The 17556-nt window shown below is 47.3% G+C and overlaps 1 protein-coding gene across 1 annotated transcript in view; it reads right to left on the bottom strand.

The window, feature by feature from the left end:
- The window catches only part of LEMD1 (LEM domain containing 1), a 39151-nt gene extending 23580 nt beyond the window's left edge, over nucleotides 1–15571 (bottom strand). The window contains exons 1-4 of the mRNA XM_061183723.1: nucleotides 15534–15571; nucleotides 10872–10974; nucleotides 9792–9849; nucleotides 267–386 (exon numbers count right to left, since the gene is read on the bottom strand). Of these exons, the coding sequence (XP_061039706.1) occupies nucleotides 267–386; nucleotides 9792–9849; nucleotides 10872–10974; nucleotides 15534–15571 (319 nt within the window). The remainder of the gene's footprint in view (nucleotides 1–266; nucleotides 387–9791; nucleotides 9850–10871; nucleotides 10975–15533) is intronic.
- Nucleotides 15572–17556: the final 1985 nt, after the last annotated feature.

The following is a 17556-nucleotide window of genomic DNA, read 5'->3' as shown; positions in this document are numbered from 1 at the left end:
CACAGTGCACACACTAGATATGCAAAAAGAGCCCAGGGTGATATAATCAAGAGTTACTGGTGTTTCACTATTGTAAAAAAACAATCCTTTCTCTTTGGCACCAAATTTACTAATCTGTGAGTAAGAGCTGGGTTTTAAATTTTTTTCCTATTTCTATTTTAATGGTTTTTATTGCATAGGTTCCTTCCACTGTAAATAATTTTCAATCTTTGGAGGTAGCTTATAGGTAATCATTGAGTAGTCTCTAATACTTGCTGCATACGTACGTAGTATTGGGCCAGGTGAAAATCCAAGCTTGTCAAGTTCGTTCTGTAATTCATCGTCACTCAGACACTTCACATCCACTATGGTGATAAAAGTTTGGTCTCTTTTCTGACAGTGGAATCCTTGAAATAGCAAAACATTAAGTTCCTTAAGACAGACTTACAAATGAGAACTAAAACTTTACCAGTCCACAGAAGTGTTTACGACACCAGCTCCCCAGTCTTGAAGGCACACAAGCAATAAAGCAAAAATCACCATTTTCTGCCGTTTTTCTGTCATAAATCTCTTCTGGATTTAGTGGCCTCAATGCAAATCTTTGGATGGGTGTCACTTTCCCCAGTGTCTTTGGGATTCAATTATTTCTAATTTTTCTACTCAACTAATGGAAGAAAAATCTTCTGCACAAAATGAACAAATATTTCCATTACTGCTTAGGAACTCTAAGTTAAGACCCAAGCTCTGAGAAGAAGTTAATTAAACATGAAAGAGCTGAGAGAGATTTTTCAGTGAGTTAAATAAAAGTTATTTATCCCTGCCCTCCTTTTGATGAGAGCACAGAGAGTACAGAGCATTCAGTTATTGCAAACAGTAGTCTTTTCACACTTGTAATTTAACTCTGAACATAATGAGATGGTAGTTTTTAATTAACCGCCAGCAGACTTTGTAATTGCTGAATTGGCATTTGAAAAAAGTCAGCTATTCATTCTCTGGCACACAAATTGATTTATATAGATTTAAGCAAGTCTTGATATGGCTTTCCAAATCTGCACAGCCTCAAGTTCAGTCAGTTTTATTCCGTTGATCCCTTTATCCCCTAGAAGTGACCCCTCCACCTACTTAACAAGATCCTAAAAAGACAGACGCATTTGTCAAACCTTTTAACAAACCTTTTAATTCAGGAGTTTATTTATTGTACCTCGTTTCTATTATGTTTCCAGTCTTTTTAATATTGCAGTGAAAATGACTGCAAGACAATTACTCAGCATAGGAGGATCTGGACCAATTTTAAGTGATGACTTTGTCTTTATTGGTGGTCAATCAATGTCCGATTAGGAAGAACATTGTATACAAGCTGGAAAAAGCTGCGAATTGTCGTGTATAACAGGGTTGTTCAAGAACACCTAGCTTACCAGTTCTCCACCTTAAAGCTATACTTTGACCAGAGTCACATTCTGGCACACAGTAGGTTCTTAGTAAATGTAAGTTTCCTTCTTTCCTATGTGTTTGGGAAGCTGAATCGACACTTTCAGGCCACTAGTAAACAACCTAATGTTATGAAGGAAAAGGACAATGCACCTCAGACTTTTTTTTAACTGGAAGCTAGCTTAGGCAGATCCTATGACACTTGTTCCCAAGAACAGCTGTCTGTTGTTTCACCACCTTCCCAAAAATAACCTCCAAAAGAGCCCTCATCAGTTTCAAGTGACACTAGACGATTGCTTAAAGGGAACACACATATGGAAGAAAAATATTTAAATGGAATCCAACTGAATGATTAATCCACTTACCCATTTACATGGTTGTCTAAAGTCTATGCAGTTGGGTTGGTTACTAAAACTGTGTGAGTTTCACCCAAGGGTTTCCACTAGCAACCAATCCCTTTTTGCCTGTTAGGTATTATGGTAATCATAATACTGACAGTGTGACATCAGAAGCCCCATGGCAACAGACTGATGTGAAAGTCAGATGATTAATTTAACCTGAGTTCAAACAGAAGGAGGTACTGGTCGACTTCACAGGCGGACTGCCATGGTAAAATGTCAAGAGACATAGAGAAGTTATCATTATGCACAGGGAGTAAGAAGGAGCTGCTACCATACCAAACGGTGCCAAGAAACTGGGAAGATAAAGGAGAAATCAAACAGACTCAAGTGACTAGGCCATTATCAAAAGACAGTAGTAGTTGGGTAATTTGGCCATATTACTCTAGGGGACAAGAGAAAGTGGCAGAAACCCATATTAACTTGTTAAGGAACTGCTCATGTAGGAATAAGAATCAGTATAGACTATAGATAAATAATAACATGTCGCAGAATTTTGATGGCTTTGACCTTTTCAAAGCACTCTCATATCATCTCATTTCATCCTCTGCACACTCCTGTAAGACCTCCAGCACAGATATTATTATCCATATTGCAGAGGCTAGTTTTTGTTATTGTTGCTTTATTTTGTTTAAGGAAAATCCCTCAGACAATTAGCTTGGGTATTTCAAAAAAAACTGCTAAGACTTTAAAAACAATTATGCAAGACAATATAACTTTGTGAAAACACAATGCTTTCATTAAATACCAGAGATAGGAGGAAATCACTGGAAGGGGTTAAGGGGACAGTGGAGCCAGCCTGGCTAGAGTCAAATCCCAGCTCTGTCTCTTACCGGCTGGGTGACATTGGGTGGGGTAAGTTACTAACCTCACTGTGTCTCCTTTACTTCGTCTGTAATGGGGATGAAAACTGTACCTATCTCACAGGGCTGTTATGTGGATTCACTGAGTTATAATACACATAAAGTGCTTGGCACATAGCAAGTACTATATAGATGTTTTCCATTGTTCTAATTTTTCATGAGCCCTACCCTCAGAAAAATTCTACATCCAGTCTCTTTCTTAGGAGGCTCCATCCCATTTACACTTGCCCATGGGAGTCTATCATTTCAACACTTTCCAGATACTGGGAAAGGACTAACCATCTTTGCATGCATAGTCAGGGAGGCTCATTGGGTGATCCCAGGCTGTGGTTCCAAGGGCTATGGCTCTAGAGTTTCTGAATAGAGCATCAGTTTCCAAACAAACATGCAATGCAAACATTTGCCAACATCTGAACACTGAATTTACCAAATAAAGACTTTGAAAATTGACACATTTGTTTCTATCAAAGCAAACAAATGATAGGCTTGGGCTATTAGGATGCACAAGCGTTTTATCCATATTTCCCAGAACTGCTTTCAACAAAAAAGCAGCCAGCAGGTGGGACCGCTTCCATTTAAACAGACTATTGGGATGAAACTGGCATTTCTAAAATATTTTCTTGGTCAGGCCTGTGGGGTTTAAAACCAAGCTAGGTTGACAAAGGATTCAATCAGATGATCTGATTGGGTTGAGCCCCCTATTATTTGCAAACCATTCTATCTGAAGTTATTCTCTTGAGGATCCCACCAGCATATCCATGATTCTATTCTCAGTGTTATTCTGTTTAAGAATTCCTGTACTCTGCAGTATCCTGAAATATTTGGTTTTGATGTTTATAGCACCCGTTTCCCTTGGTTTTATCTGTGAAGTCCTGGTCATTAGCTTGTTTTTTGTTTTATCCTCTCCACGGCTGCAAAGATGTTTTATTCCATTTCTCCAGGGAAACAAGTTTTAATTGCCAATCGACTAGGTATTCAACATGATAAGGTATCTAAACCCTGAGAGCTTCCTCCTTTCATTAAAATGTAGATCCAATTTCTTTTCCCTTAATGCCACATGCTGTTATTAAACTGAAATAACGGAAATAGTAAAAGCCAGATGTCACTTCAGTCTCAGGTTTGACATGGGGCACAATTTCCTCTCCTCAAGTTTAATCTGCTGTTATTTACTAACCCCATCCTTTGGAAGAATGAACAATTTAAATGTAAATGCAATTTACATAGGGGAGCAGATAGTAGATTTGCAGTTTCAATTGCCAATAACCATTTGCAAAGGGGGAAATCAACTAAAGCAAAGATCAGCAGCTGTCAGGCTGAAGTCTGCATCACTTGCCAGCCTCCTGCAACTTTCCTCCCGAATCCACCTGCCTCTGAACCTCAGCTAGGCAGGTACAAGGAAATGGAGAACTGAGGCATTTCCCCAGGTATTTCAAGCTGTACTTACTATTGACTGGGGGAGAAAGAAGGAAGTTTGAGTTTCTGTGAGCTAATCCAGTTGGCATCATTGTTGAAATCATTAACTGACCAATTTATTTCAACAAATATTTATTGATCATCTCCTATGGGGCAGACTTTATGCTTGGCCTAATTTAGGGGAGAAAGAAGAGAATACAAAGATACAAAAGCTACAGTCCTTCTTTTAAGGAGCTCATTCCCTTAAAGAGAAAAGAAAGCAAATAACTACAAGAAAATAAGATAAGCTGTTAACAGAGTGCTCCAGGAGCCCAGAATTGGAAGGTTCTAAGGGTTGAAAGTTTCATTTGGGCTTAGACTTCTAAAATGAACAGTAGTTTGCCCTGTAACAAGCGGGCTGGGGACAGTCATTCTAGGATGTGGTGAGCGAGAGGGAAATCAACCAGGTGGACAGGTCTGGTCACTTTAGGAAGAGTTCTGTGGGCCAGGCTAAGGACTTAATCACCTCTAGGCACATTTGGAAGTTTGTAAGTGGCACATGGCATGACCAAATTTATGTTTGACACTAGGTAGAGGACGATGATTTTATGCATATGATACAATTTCAGTTTGATTCTGAGTGGAGAATGAGTTGGTAGGGCAGAGGCTGGAGGCTACTTGGGGGAGTTATTGCAATAGTCCAGAAAAGAGCTGACTCAGACCTGGACCAGGCCAGTCTGTGGGAGGACAAGAGAGGAAGACACATGATTCGTGAATGATTTAGGAGCTGGAACAGCCCAGACAGGATGTCTGATTGGAGGTTTCCTCTTTGCCTCACTTGCACAGGCACCACCTCAGTCTAAATCTTTTGTCTCAGCCATGAGCCCGCTTCACAAGGAACTATCTGGAGTTTAGTCTACACAGCACTGACACTTAAAAAATTATTCTGTGCTCATCTAGTCAGCCCTTGATTCTCCACACTACTTTAAGGCAGCAGCAATGCAGATAATCCATAGCTCTCTTCTATTTGGCTTTGGAATTAATTACACTTTTAAGAGCAAATTTGCCTTCCTAATTAATCTTTCTTAGGCTAATATTAAAATTAACTAATATTCTCAGAGCCCGTGACAGTCGGGCATGCGAAGGGGGGAGCAGGGGAGGGGAGGGCAGTGTGGCTCAGCTCAGTCTCAGGCTGAGCAGCAGGAGAAAGCCACGCCACACTAAGATCCCGCGTGGATCATCCACAGAGGCCACAAGCTGGGCCTGGCTCATTGAGAGGTGTCTGCGTAACTAGAGAGTCAGATCCCTTGGGAGTTCGGTTACTGAGCACCTACTACACACCCGGCACCCTGCTAAGACTGAAGATGAGCAGTTGGATAAAGCAGAGTGTCTGCTTTCAAGGAGCCGCCTGTTTAATGGGGACAACAGAGGAGTGAACGGATTGTTTAATCAAATGCAGTGAGGGCTCTGGCAGAAGCATCTTCTCAAGAGAATAAGGCATGAACAAGGTTAATGGAAAAAAACAAAACCAAATTTGTGTGAAACAAAGAGAAGAAAGTCGCTTAATTGGCATTTTATAAACACAACAGCAAATATGCTTTCAATGAGATTGAGTGCATACAGTTTCTTCTTTCAGCACCCAAATTAGTAAATGCTGCTTATGTGAAGTACAATAAGACATGATCTTCCCTAGTGGTTTTCAAGCTATGATACTCCAGCCCCAAGATTTCCTCTAACCTGCCATGGAGGGGTGGGGGGCACAGGACAGCCCCACTCCAGGGCAGCCAGAACTACTCCACCCCTGCCAGCTTTACATATTGGGCTCCTATGAGGATTGCCTTTAAAGGCAGAATTTCACTGCTACTCAAAGTTAGGAAGCTACCCATCTACCCTGTTCTCTGTGCTGCTTCTTAAAACCAAAATGGATCTATCTTCTAGTCCTGTTATGAAGACAAACCAACCCTTAGATGCTGACAAATTATTATCTTGAGGGCTCCCTTTCTGGTATCCTAGAGGTCCTGTATAGGGAGATTTATTGTGCACAACCCAAGTGCAAGAAACTTTGGATAATCTGTGGACAATAGAAAGACATCTAAAATGTGGTTTTTGTTCTCAAAGGGATTACGTTCTAAATGGAGAAACAAACAAAAAACACATAAGATAAAAGGCAAGAAGTCAAAGTTCATAATCAGATACCAACACAGTACCCATAAACGCTGTAGAAGTTCAGAAGCAGAGAAAAAAAATCACCCCTGGTTAGGGGTGGGAGGTGTTCAGGGAGAGCTTCCTGGAGGAGGTGGAACTCGGAGTGGGACATACCGAACAAGTAAAGTCTGAATACGCAGAAGTAGGAGGATGGGCATTACAGGCAAGGACAGACACATCATGAACAAAGACCTGGAGTAGTGATGGGGATGAGAGCAGTCCAGCTTCAGCAAAGGATTCGCTTTACATAAGTGGATGGACACGCTTGGACCAGATGAGGCCTAGGATTTCCTACGAGGGTGTAGGGCCTCATGTCCCTTATGCCTCCAGGATCTTCCCATTCTGGGGCCCTCTGATGCCAATGATGGGTTGCCCCTAGAGGCCTCTGACAGGGTGCTCAGTGATGACAGCAGGGCCATCAGGAAGACTAATCTGACAGTGCAGGGCAAGATGCACTGCAGGGGAAGAGAGGCCAGTAGGGAGGGAGACGCGGAGGTCCTTCACCCTACTCTCCCCATGGAATGATAATAGACAGTAGTAAAGGGAATTCAGGGAGGCTGTGGACTGCCAGAGTCTCGACCAGGAGCTCAGGACCCTCCAGAGGACCTCAGAGGCAAATGCAGAGTGGTTAGGAGCAGACTCTGGGGCCAGACTGCCTCTGTCTCTATCCTGGACCTGCCACTTACTATCAGCTCTGTTACCCTGGGCCCTGGCTTTCACATCTGTGAAATGGAAATATAATAATAGTATATTTTTCATAGAATGACTGAGGACTGAGTTAATGCACCTCAAGTGCTTAATACACTATTTTCAGTAGTGCCCATAGTAAGGACTCAAAAGTGTGGGCTGTGAGTAAAACCCCATTATTCTGCCGGGGCACCAGTGTCCTATCCCAGGGCTCTTGGTGGGGAGGGGACACAGGTGTGATAGGGCATCTCTCAACCTCATTTAGTATCATAGCCTACCTTTCCCTGTGAACTAGGGGAAGCTGAAAGTATATAGCTTGTCCTCCTATAAAGACCAGGCAGGGATCTGCTTTTCCTCTAAGGGACATTTGAGAGAGAGAGAATGCACTGGAGGGAATGGGCTCACACCACAGGAAGAGAACAACCCACAAAAGAATAGCCAAATTTAATAAAAGACAAGACAAACCAAGATGGAGAGGGCATGGTGGGACATCTATTCCTGACCTTAAAACCCAGGAGAAGTGAATTCCCATAGCTTAAAGGAGAGTCTGTGCCAGCAAGGGTTTGAAGACAGGCACAGAAAGATAATCAAGGTAGAAGCAAAGAAGGAAGAACAAGCAGGAGCATAAAATGGAGCCAAGAACGAGGCTAAGAGAGATGGAAACCCCAGTGGCCTAAATGTACATTTACTGTCCTTGAAGGAGGAGCTCCAAGCTGACCCAGCTTTCCAGCAGCCACATGCACACAAATCTACAATTCTATACTCATAAAATGAAAACAAAACTACTGTTCCGGAGAATTCTAACTGTTCCTGGTGCTAAGAAGTGTGGGTGGGGACTTCCTTGGTGGTCCAGTGGTTAAGACTCCGCTCTTCCACTGCAGGGGGCGCGGGTTCGATCCCTGGTCGGGGAACAAGGATCCCACATGCCGTGGGGCATGGCCAAAAAAAAAAGAAGTGTGGATGTTTCACAGGGATTCTCTCAGTGTGCAAAGCAATGGGGTGACTGGTAAAGGGTGAGGCTGGAAGACTCAGGGGCTGGTGAGTGAAGGGCATGAGAAGGAGCTTCAAGGCTTTACCCTGAGGACAGTGGAAGCCACTGAAGGTTTTATGATGGTTTTTTGCTTCCACAGTTTTCAAATTCAATTTATTTTAAACGGTTTCCAGCAGAAATAAATTACAAGCAAGTAGAGTGAAAGTATAATGAAATCCACACATACCCTTCACTCTGCTTCAACAGTTGCCAACATTTTGCCTGTCACCGAAGGGCTTTGAGCCGGGGAGTGGCACGAGGACATCTGTGTTTGAGGAAGATGCCTCTAGATGTGATGAAGAGAATGATAGGAGTGGCGCAGGGACAGGGTACCATTAGGTTGTGGCAACCCATTCATTCATTTACTCATTCATTCCTTCAACGAATATTTCCTGAGTCCCACCATGTGCCTGGCACAGTTCTTGGTGCTGTGGATTTAAGGGTAAATAAAGCAGAAGGGGTTCCTGCCCTGCTAGAGCTTATGCCTCTGAAGGGGAAAGCACACAAACAAGCAAATGAAGTGAACAAGAGAATTTCAGAGTGTGATAATGAGACTGACATCGGACAGAGAAGGACTTGGGAGGGAGGGGTTTAATTTTTAGAATAGGTGGTCAGGGAGGGTCATCTGTACCTGGAACAGCAAGAAAGTCAGGGTGGCTAGAGCAGCATCAGTGAGAGGGTGGTAGAGATGAGACCGGAGGGCAAGGTGAGAAGGGATGACGGCTTGGACTAAGGTGGGAGCCGTGGAGACGGAAGTAAGTAGATTTGAGGGAGATTTAGGAGGGAGAGCCAACAGGATATAGTGATGGATCAAATGTGGGGTGGAGAGTGGGGGGTGTCAAGATGACTCTCTGGCTTGAATTGAAGGATGATTTCTGGCTCGAATATCTAGGTGGTCAAGGGTGCTGTTCACTGAGTCAGGGAAGAGGAGTAATGGGAAGAGCCCAGACCCTCAGGTGGCCCCCTCACAGCCTTTCAAAATGAGGGCCTGGCAAAGTGAAGCCACTTCTACCACCAGCCCCAGTCAAGAAACCAACTAGCTGTGTAACTTTTGGATGAGACTGTTCCTCAGGCAATTCTGAATGATCATCGCCTCCACTCCTAACCCTCCAAAGCAGGACCAACCCACTTTCACCTCCAACACACAGACAAGTACAGAAGGACACTTGTGAGTCCAGCTTAACTTGCTTGGCCAGTAAAGGAGATGAAGGAGATGCCACAGCGATGATATAACACAGCCGCAGGGGAAGGGGGAGCACTGAGCCCACGCAGTGAAATACGGTATCCGTGGTGACGTTTTTATCACGATAGCAGGGGTCCACTGAAGCCATGTCAGTGTCTCATGCCATTTTGAGGCTTGGCTCATTTCAATGTCCCCTGTCTCAGGAGGATATTAGGGCTGAGGTTTAAAGGGAGCAGGATTTTGCTGGGAGGCAATATACAGGTCTGCCTAGAGGGAAGTCTGGAATTAGAACAGTGTTACACCCTCACCCTGTGACTTTGCATGGTGTATGGATTTACTAGAAGGGACATAAAAAGTGGCCTGTGAAGACAGCTGGGTGGGGGAGGGGAAGACCCTAAAATGCAATATGGACAGGAGACCACAGGGGCTAGGGCAGGTGTCTGTTTCTGGAAATGACTCCTCCACTCTCTTTTGCCTGATTTTTAGCTATTATCTATCCTTGCCGCACCTTGCCCTAGAAGGGCATTTTTCCCAGCTGTCTCTTGGGGGAGGGGGCCGGCAGGGACGGGCATTCGGGGTCATTGTCTGGGGACGAATCCTGGACAGCAGGAGGCCGCTGCTCTCACTCCTCATCCTGTCATCTGTCACCCAGCGAGGGCAGCCGGCCGCCAGGCTGCGGATTGCCTAATGAAGACAGAGAGGTGGCTCCGGCTGTGTGCAGGTGCCGCTTCCCCATTAACAGAGGTGACATTCCGAAACAGTACTCATTACAGAGCAGACATTGGACAGGGCTGGGGCACATACTGATGGCAGCAGAGCCAGCCAGCGTCTGTCTCAAATCCCACTGCCCCTGAGAGAGCGAGCGAGAGCCAGAAAGAAGCGTCACAAGCGTCAAACCCGCAGGCCCTTCACTTTGCAGAGAAAAATGAATTCTTGCCATCCCTGACATTTTAGGCTAAGTCATTCTCTCCACTGCTTGCAGACCCAGGGGGCCTTAGCTTCAGGCCCACCCAAACGCTGACCAGCTCCTGATGAATGCCCCAGCCCCTTCCTTCCTGGGAAGGTCTCTGGTATGGATGGCTGTGTGTGGGTGGGGGAACTGGTCCTCAAAATGAGACCTAGATCCGGGGCCCATGAGGTCCTGCTTTAGAGTTGGAATGGGCCCAAGGTGTAGCTAGGAGAGCTGATGGTAGGCTAGGGAGAAGAACTTCCAGGCTGAGGTTATCAGGGACTGGGGTGGGGGTGGTGGACAACCAAAGCCGTGGAATCTCTTTCCCACTGAACCGTAAGAACGGGACAGATCTCCATCTTGGCTACGATAGGATGCGCGGTTTCCCTTGAGACTGGGGGAGCCTTCCCATCAGCTCCGGAGAAGCAGGAATGGCAGATTTGGGTTTCCGCGCCTACCAAAGCTCGGTGCAAAGTGGCGAAAGGAAGAGGCTGCACCCACACACACACCGCCTCATGTGCAAGCATCGCCAGGGAGCCCCAGCACCCCGAGCCGCTCTGCGCGCGCGCGCTAGGCCCGCCACGCCCGCCGCCCCCGCTCCCCAGCAGGGCGCCCCCGCCCCCGCCCTGCTTGATTTTAAACCCGCAGCAGACGGAACTCGACTTAAAATAACTATTTTGACAGTTCAGATGTAAATATGTGAGCGATGCGTGGGGCTGTTTTTCCTTCACACTTCCCCTCACCCCTCGCTCCCTACCGCAGCCCCAACTCTGCTGACGCGGAAATGATGGGAGAGCGCCGCCTGCAGGGTGCTCCCCAAAATGTGGCCAGGGAAGTGACTCGTCCTAGACCGCTCAGCCCTGGGGGGACGGGGAGAATAAGAAGTTAGAGGAACCCCAGCTGACTTTCACCACACCACACTACTGTGCTAGAGTCAGTACGATATGTGGGATATGCAGAATCTCCTGCCACTTTTAATTCTTTTAACTAACCCCCTCAGTTAACTCATTGAACTCCTGCTTTGTGCCAGGCACTAAGTAAGCATTTTAGCACATGCTGTCTTTTTTTTTTTTTTTTTAAAGGAATTCCTTTATTTTTATTTATTTATTTATTTTTATTTATTTATTTTTGGCTGTGTTGAGTCTTCGTTTCTGTGCGAGGGCTTTCTCTAGTTGCGGCAAGTGGGGGCCACTCTTCATCGCGGTGCGTGGGCCTCTCACTATCGCGGCCTCTCTTGTTGTAGAGCACAAGCTCCAGACACGCAGGCTCAGTAGTTGTGGCTCACGGGCCTAGTTGCTCTGCGGCATGTGGGATCTTCCCAGACCAGGGGTCGAACCCGTGTCCCCTGCATTGGCAGGCAGATTCTCAACCACTGCACCACCAGGGAAGCCCTAGCACATGCTGTCTTATTTGATCCTCAAAAAAAATGGGGCGAGCATTATTATCTGTATTTTACATATGGAAAACAGAGGTTTGGGGAGCTTGAGTTCTCTAGGCTGCCATAGCTAGCGAAGAGAATTGAGATCAGAACCCACGTCTTGTGCTCTTCCCCACCATAGCCAGTTGAGACGAAGGAAGGTGGAGGCAGAGATCCACCCATTCTATAAGGAGGGAAACCAGAGTTTAGACAGATGAAGTCACACGTCTTTCTGGCCACTAACAAGCATCTTAGCTGGGGCAGATCCAGGACAAAAACACAGCATCTTTAGGACAGCCAGCCCATGCCTCTCTCCCCAGTCTGGACCCAGGCAGTGTGCTGGGACATGATGGGACATCCTTTGGAAGGAGGGTAGGAGAAAAGGTACTTGGAGAAAGAAAAGAGGAGGACGGGAATAGGAGGGAGGAGGTCTAGAGAGTGAAGGAGCTTAAGTAGGCGTAGACTGCATAGCCTGGCCAGGCAGAGCTGTGAAGCAGGGGAAGTTCATTGTCAGAGCTCCCAGCTACCCCTTTCTTTGCCCCCTTTTCCCCACCAGGTGCCCTCTCCCCCCACCAACCCATGCCTCCCTGGGGCCAGATGCCCACTGATACGCTCATGCTTTTCTCCCATCCTAATGAAACCTGCTCCGGGAGGGAATCCAATGTATTCTTTGATGCTGTGGGGCAAATGCCTGATAACTGCCCAGTGTTCACCATCCTCCTGGATGACAAGCCCCAGGGAATCAAAGGCTGAAGTAAAAGAAAGGAAGCACTACTGAAATGTCAGACTCCTGGAGAGGAAAGGAATTTGGGAGCAATAGGGCCCACCTGTGACAGGAGAGGCTACGTATAGCACCTGTTTGCAAGGTGACTGCTGGCTTTGCATGTGCATACAGCTATGGGCAAATGTCGTAGACGTTAGCAAAGTGGAGAGAGGGGTCCTGAGATCTGTGCTTTGAACATGCCTTCTGCTCCATCCTTCAAGTCTCAGCTCAAATTCCACCTCCACTGTGAAACCTTCCCTGATCCCTCCCCACTCTCCAAACACTTTGCTTGTACTCTACATCCTGCATGTCGCATCCTTCAAGCCTTTGCATGTTGCTTTTTATTAAATCGTGAGTTCCTGAAGGGGTAGGGCAATGTCTGATTTCCCTGTGTTTCTCCTACAGCTCTTCCCAGAGGGCTTTGCACAGTCTGGACTCAATATTGATGGGACGGATTGAATTGACAGGAGTGCACAGCACACATTTCCCCACACAAGGGGTAAGGACTGGGATACTGACAGCAGAAGGGCCAGGGGCAGGCACCCCAGCTGACTCCTGGAGACTGAAAGGTGTGGGGCACTTATTTGTCCCAGACCATCAGCGACCACTATTGAGTGCTTATGTACTAGCACTGTGGTGGCTGCACCGGGAGAAGGGGCAGCCCCTCCCAAGAGCAGTCAATCCACCCTCTAAACTATGGAGCAGCATGTGACACTTCAGCCTCGTCCTGCCCCAGCCACTCCATGCCTTACAGGATGCTGGCTTTGGGGTTAAACCTGATGGCTCTAGCTCTCTGGCCCCCTCAGAGCCTCTTGCTTCAGTGATAATTTGGAATTGCTGGCCCTCGAGTCAAAGTGGAGTTATGATATAATAATCCTTTTAAAAGATAGTTTTATTGATATATAATTCACATACTATATGATATAATCATTCTTCTTCCTAATATTATGCCATCTTACAGCATCTGTCTCTCCTTGTAAGTCTGAAAATTCCCATTTGTTACATCACTAGTCTTGAGAAGTACAACTAAAGGTCTTTATTCTCCTGTAAAAAATAAAAGCACCTTTATATCTGTGTGATCATATTGTAGTCCTAAACCACCTTCCCTGTTCTCCACCTCAACTCCTCCAGCCAGCTTTATCCCACTATTTCTCTGAGATGCTAGGAGGCAGGAGGCCGGCCTTCCCCCAATTTCTAGATAGCACAAGTGAGGCTCACAGCCCCAGGGGCTCAGTGTATCCCCTGAAGCCACCTCCTAGGCCCCATCACCTCACTTTCTGTTCATGCTCTTCTTCCTCCCAGTCTCCCTTCTCCGCAACAGATTTGGTGGAAATAAATGTTTAGCTTCTGCTGCTGCCGTGTATCACAGTGTGAAATAAACACGAGGGTAGATGCCCCATCTACTCTGACAACATAATTCATTTACTGCAAAGGGATATAATAAAGTCTGTTTATTACAGCAATTAACAGAGCAGCATTTGCCGGCATGCTTTTCAGAGGCAACCAGAAAAGCGCTTACTCCAGGTGCATAGATTTCGGAAACCATGCATCTTGAGCCAAAATGAAACCAATTAGAGGCTTGGTGAATGGGTCCCAGCCCCCCTAGAAAAATTAGCCATCCAGGAGTCAGTTCACCTCAATGCAGGAGCCCGACACAATATGATCGTACTTTATTGGGTTAAGACCTGGACCTGTCTCCAGGGTCATGGTCTTAAGGACATGCATGAAATGCTCCATCCGAACCCAACCACCCCAGCTATTGGGCTCAAATCTCACTGACCATCAAAGCATATAGTTGGGGAAGGTTAGCACCATTGGCTCTCAGGGGTACCTTGCCACTGAGGTGGGTGGTGCATAGGGAGAGGACCAGAGGCTGGGCCAGGGAGAGAGGCTAAGAAATCCTTTCATTAAACCCTGCCTTCAAGAGCGTCAACAAAGTTTAAGACCTCAAGCCTCTGGTGGTGGGGGGAGGGAAGGAGAGAAACCCATGAGTCTGCTCTCCGGCCTGGAGAATATATGCTAACTGGCTTTGGGCATAAAAACTGGACAAAGGCATGAAGGAAGCCCAGTTGCCCCAGTTCTTTGGTAGAGGGGCAAAGGAAAGGGAGGTACCGGTTTAGGTTCCCTAGTGATGTTAAGTATATCTGATTACTAATAAAACAAACTTAGCTCTTCAGCCCCCTTCAAGGGGCCAGGGGTTGGCTTGTACCAACAGGACATTCTTCAGAACCAGCTCTGGTTTTCCCAAGAAGGGCAGCAGCCCCAGTGTCATAGCTTTGTGGGAAAAACTCATTGCAAGCAGCAGTTCTTCCTTTTTTCTCTGGAGCAGACTATCAGGAAGATGATGGGGAGTTTTGATCTCCTTAAAAACATAAAACTGAGCACCTAAGCCACTAGAAAACCAAAGGCTCAAAAGTGCAGAGGCAAACCGCTGTCAGACAGTTCCCCTGGTTGAGGGGTGACCCAGTGGGTTCCTGTTTCCTCCATTACTCTTTTCCCCTCTCAGGCCTCTGGGAGAAGGTACTGCATTGAAGGATGAGGGCAGAAGCCAGCCTGGCCTCTCTGGAACAGAGAAAGTCAGACCTTTGAGCATCATGAACAATGGGATAAAAATAGCAGTGTTGCCATGGCAACGAAGGTTGGGAGAGTCCTGAGGATCTCTGGGTCCTGCCATCTTCCCCTTCAGCCTTCCTCCCGCCTCGCCTCTCGGATGGAACACAGGAATGAGCTGAGGGAGAAGGGAAGGCTGCCCAAGGGGAGGGAGACAGACCAGTAACCCACTAGGAAACACTTGAACTCCAAAGCCTGAGGCTTCTGCCAGAGCCTGGGCTGCCAAGTCTTGGGGCTCCTGGGTTTTAGAATTTCTTCCTCAGTATAACAAGTTCATCCAGGGATGTCCAGGGTACCCCCCACACTTCACCCTCCTGGTGGATGTTCCTGACATCCTGGGCTCCCCTGTGAACAGCCAAGGTCACTGTTTAGTCTTCATGGTCTGTGGTTCTTATCCCAGATAGGACTGGCCACAACAGCCCAGCACAGTGCGCACTGACTTGGGAGTATGGCCTGAGGGACAGAGGATTAACTCCCATGTTCCTCCATTGTTCACAACTTGGCCTTAGGGAGCTGTTTGTATTGGGAACAGGGTTACTCTTGCTCTTGCTTTTGTGTCCGAGGGATGGAGCATTCACTCTTTGGGAACAGCTTCTGGTTCTTGGTTCTCGTGGTGTCAGCCCCATCACCTGCTGGACACAGCAGCCACCTTCAGGGTGAACACCATGCTTTCTGGGCCAGCATGCAAGGAGCCCACCAAACACAGCAGCCTGAGATTTTCTTCTCTGGTGCAAGCGCATCTTCATGGTTGTGGAAGACACTTGTGTCTGTTTCCAAAAGTTCAAGCCACACCTGGGCACATCTGATCCAATATACCCTTGCAATGTATGCCTTCCTGTGAGGTAGGGAGGAAATGGGTCTTGTCGCCACCTTTTATAGAGGCTGGGAGAGAGGAAGCAAGTTGCCAAGGTCAGGAGTCAGCCATGGCGGAGCTCTGGGAGACTGGGGGCTGCAGCTCTCTATCCAAAGACTGTCATCAGCCCATCCCACCGGCGGCACATCCCAGACCACCGGGCTAAATGCACATTCAGTCTGTAGACAGCAGATTGCAGCCTGAGGCACTTCCCCTTGCAGAAGGCAAGGTAATAAGGTGGGGTGGGTCAGTCAGCTTGGAGATGGGCTCACCAGCAGCTGTGCAAAAGGGTTACATAAACTGGGGCAGGGAGCGGGTCCTTGAGTTCCATCTGCAAGGTGTGTGTGTGTGTGTGTGTGTGTGTGTGTGTGTGTGTGTGTGTGTATAAGAGAGACCGTGCACAAAAGTGGCACTTGGCATGGCCCCAACAGGGCCTGGAATTGGAGTCCTGGCTACAAGAAGGAGAGACAGAACTTTAGGGCATCCTGGTTCCCTGAGCAGGGAGTGCTGGGTAGGATTCTAGCAGGAGAAGCTCTGGGTGCCTTGGTTTTCCTTCTCACTCCTCCCACCCTTTCTTGGATCTACCATATCACTCCCATCCACCCTCCCCGCACATTTGCTGCATGCACAAGGCACACCAGCTGGGGCACAGGAAACCTGCAACCCCTCTGGTTCCATAGCCTTGAGCCCCACTGAGATTCAATTTCCCAGACCCACAGAGCCCTGGACTCTGGAGGGGACTCAGAGGACATTAGTGCAGTCCCTTCTTTATAGTTGAGGAAACTGAATCCCAGAAATAGGATATAATTAGCCTAAGGTTATGCCATCATCAGTGACGAAGCAGGGCTAGAACCCAGGAGAGCTGGTTCCCGGCTCAATGCTCTTTTCATCCCACTGCGCTACCTCGTGCATATTTCGGTTAGTTAAATTATTGCTGTTTTTTTTTTTTTTTCCAAAAATAACAATCTCCCTATATATTCCCATTGACCCATATGCTACATGCAAAAAGCCCTTCTCTGGGAATGGAGAAGGAAATGACATTCTAATAAAAAAAGACCTGAGACAAGAAGCTCCTCTGGATCCCTCCGGCCAGGGTCCCAGACAACACTCAAGTCATAAGAGCCTCAAGCACCCTTCACATCTCGTTATCCCGCCACATAACAGCCCACATAACTAGAGGGGAAATGAGCCGGGGGAGTTCTCCCTTTTATAGATGGGAAAACTAAGCCGTCTCACCTGTCTGCGAGGAGGACTCAGTGCCACGCAGCAAGACCGGGAGGCCCGACCCCTCCTCAGAATCATCTACTCACGTTGCCACCTGCCTCACCCCTGGAGCTCCTGGTCCCCACCTCAAGGCAGGGTCTGGGAGAGAACACTGGAGTGGAGGGAATTAGAAACAGGGAGGACAAAACAGTCCAACCTGACCTCTGGGAAGGAGTGAGACTCAGGGCAGGAAACAAGGCAGCCAGACCCCACCCCCAGCCCCTAAAAGGAACGGGAGGAAGAAAAGCCTGGGCTACAAGTCAGGTGCTTGGGGCACATGGTCTGTGGATGCGGGGGCTGCTTCTGCCTTTTTGGGTTAAACTTCTCCCCTGGGCTCCCCTTCGAGATGCTGAGAGGAGCCAAGTCCCCATTTCCCTGAAAAGAAAACTGAGGGACGATAGATTGTGGGGTGAGTTGGCTAGAAGCTGCTGCCGCCTCCTACTCAGCTGCAGTGTTGGCCTCCACCTTAGCCCTGGATGAAAAAGGGGCCACAGCTTGGAGGCCAAGGGCAGCTGTCTGCAGGTACAGCTGGGCCT

This window comes from Eubalaena glacialis, chromosome 3, assembly GCF_028564815.1.
Source record: "Eubalaena glacialis isolate mEubGla1 chromosome 3, mEubGla1.1.hap2.+ XY, whole genome shotgun sequence".
NCBI classification, from domain to species: domain Eukaryota; kingdom Metazoa; phylum Chordata; class Mammalia; order Artiodactyla; family Balaenidae; genus Eubalaena; species Eubalaena glacialis.
The sequence above is the reverse complement of the archived record's forward strand: the minus strand, read 5'-3'. Positions and strand labels throughout refer to the sequence as shown.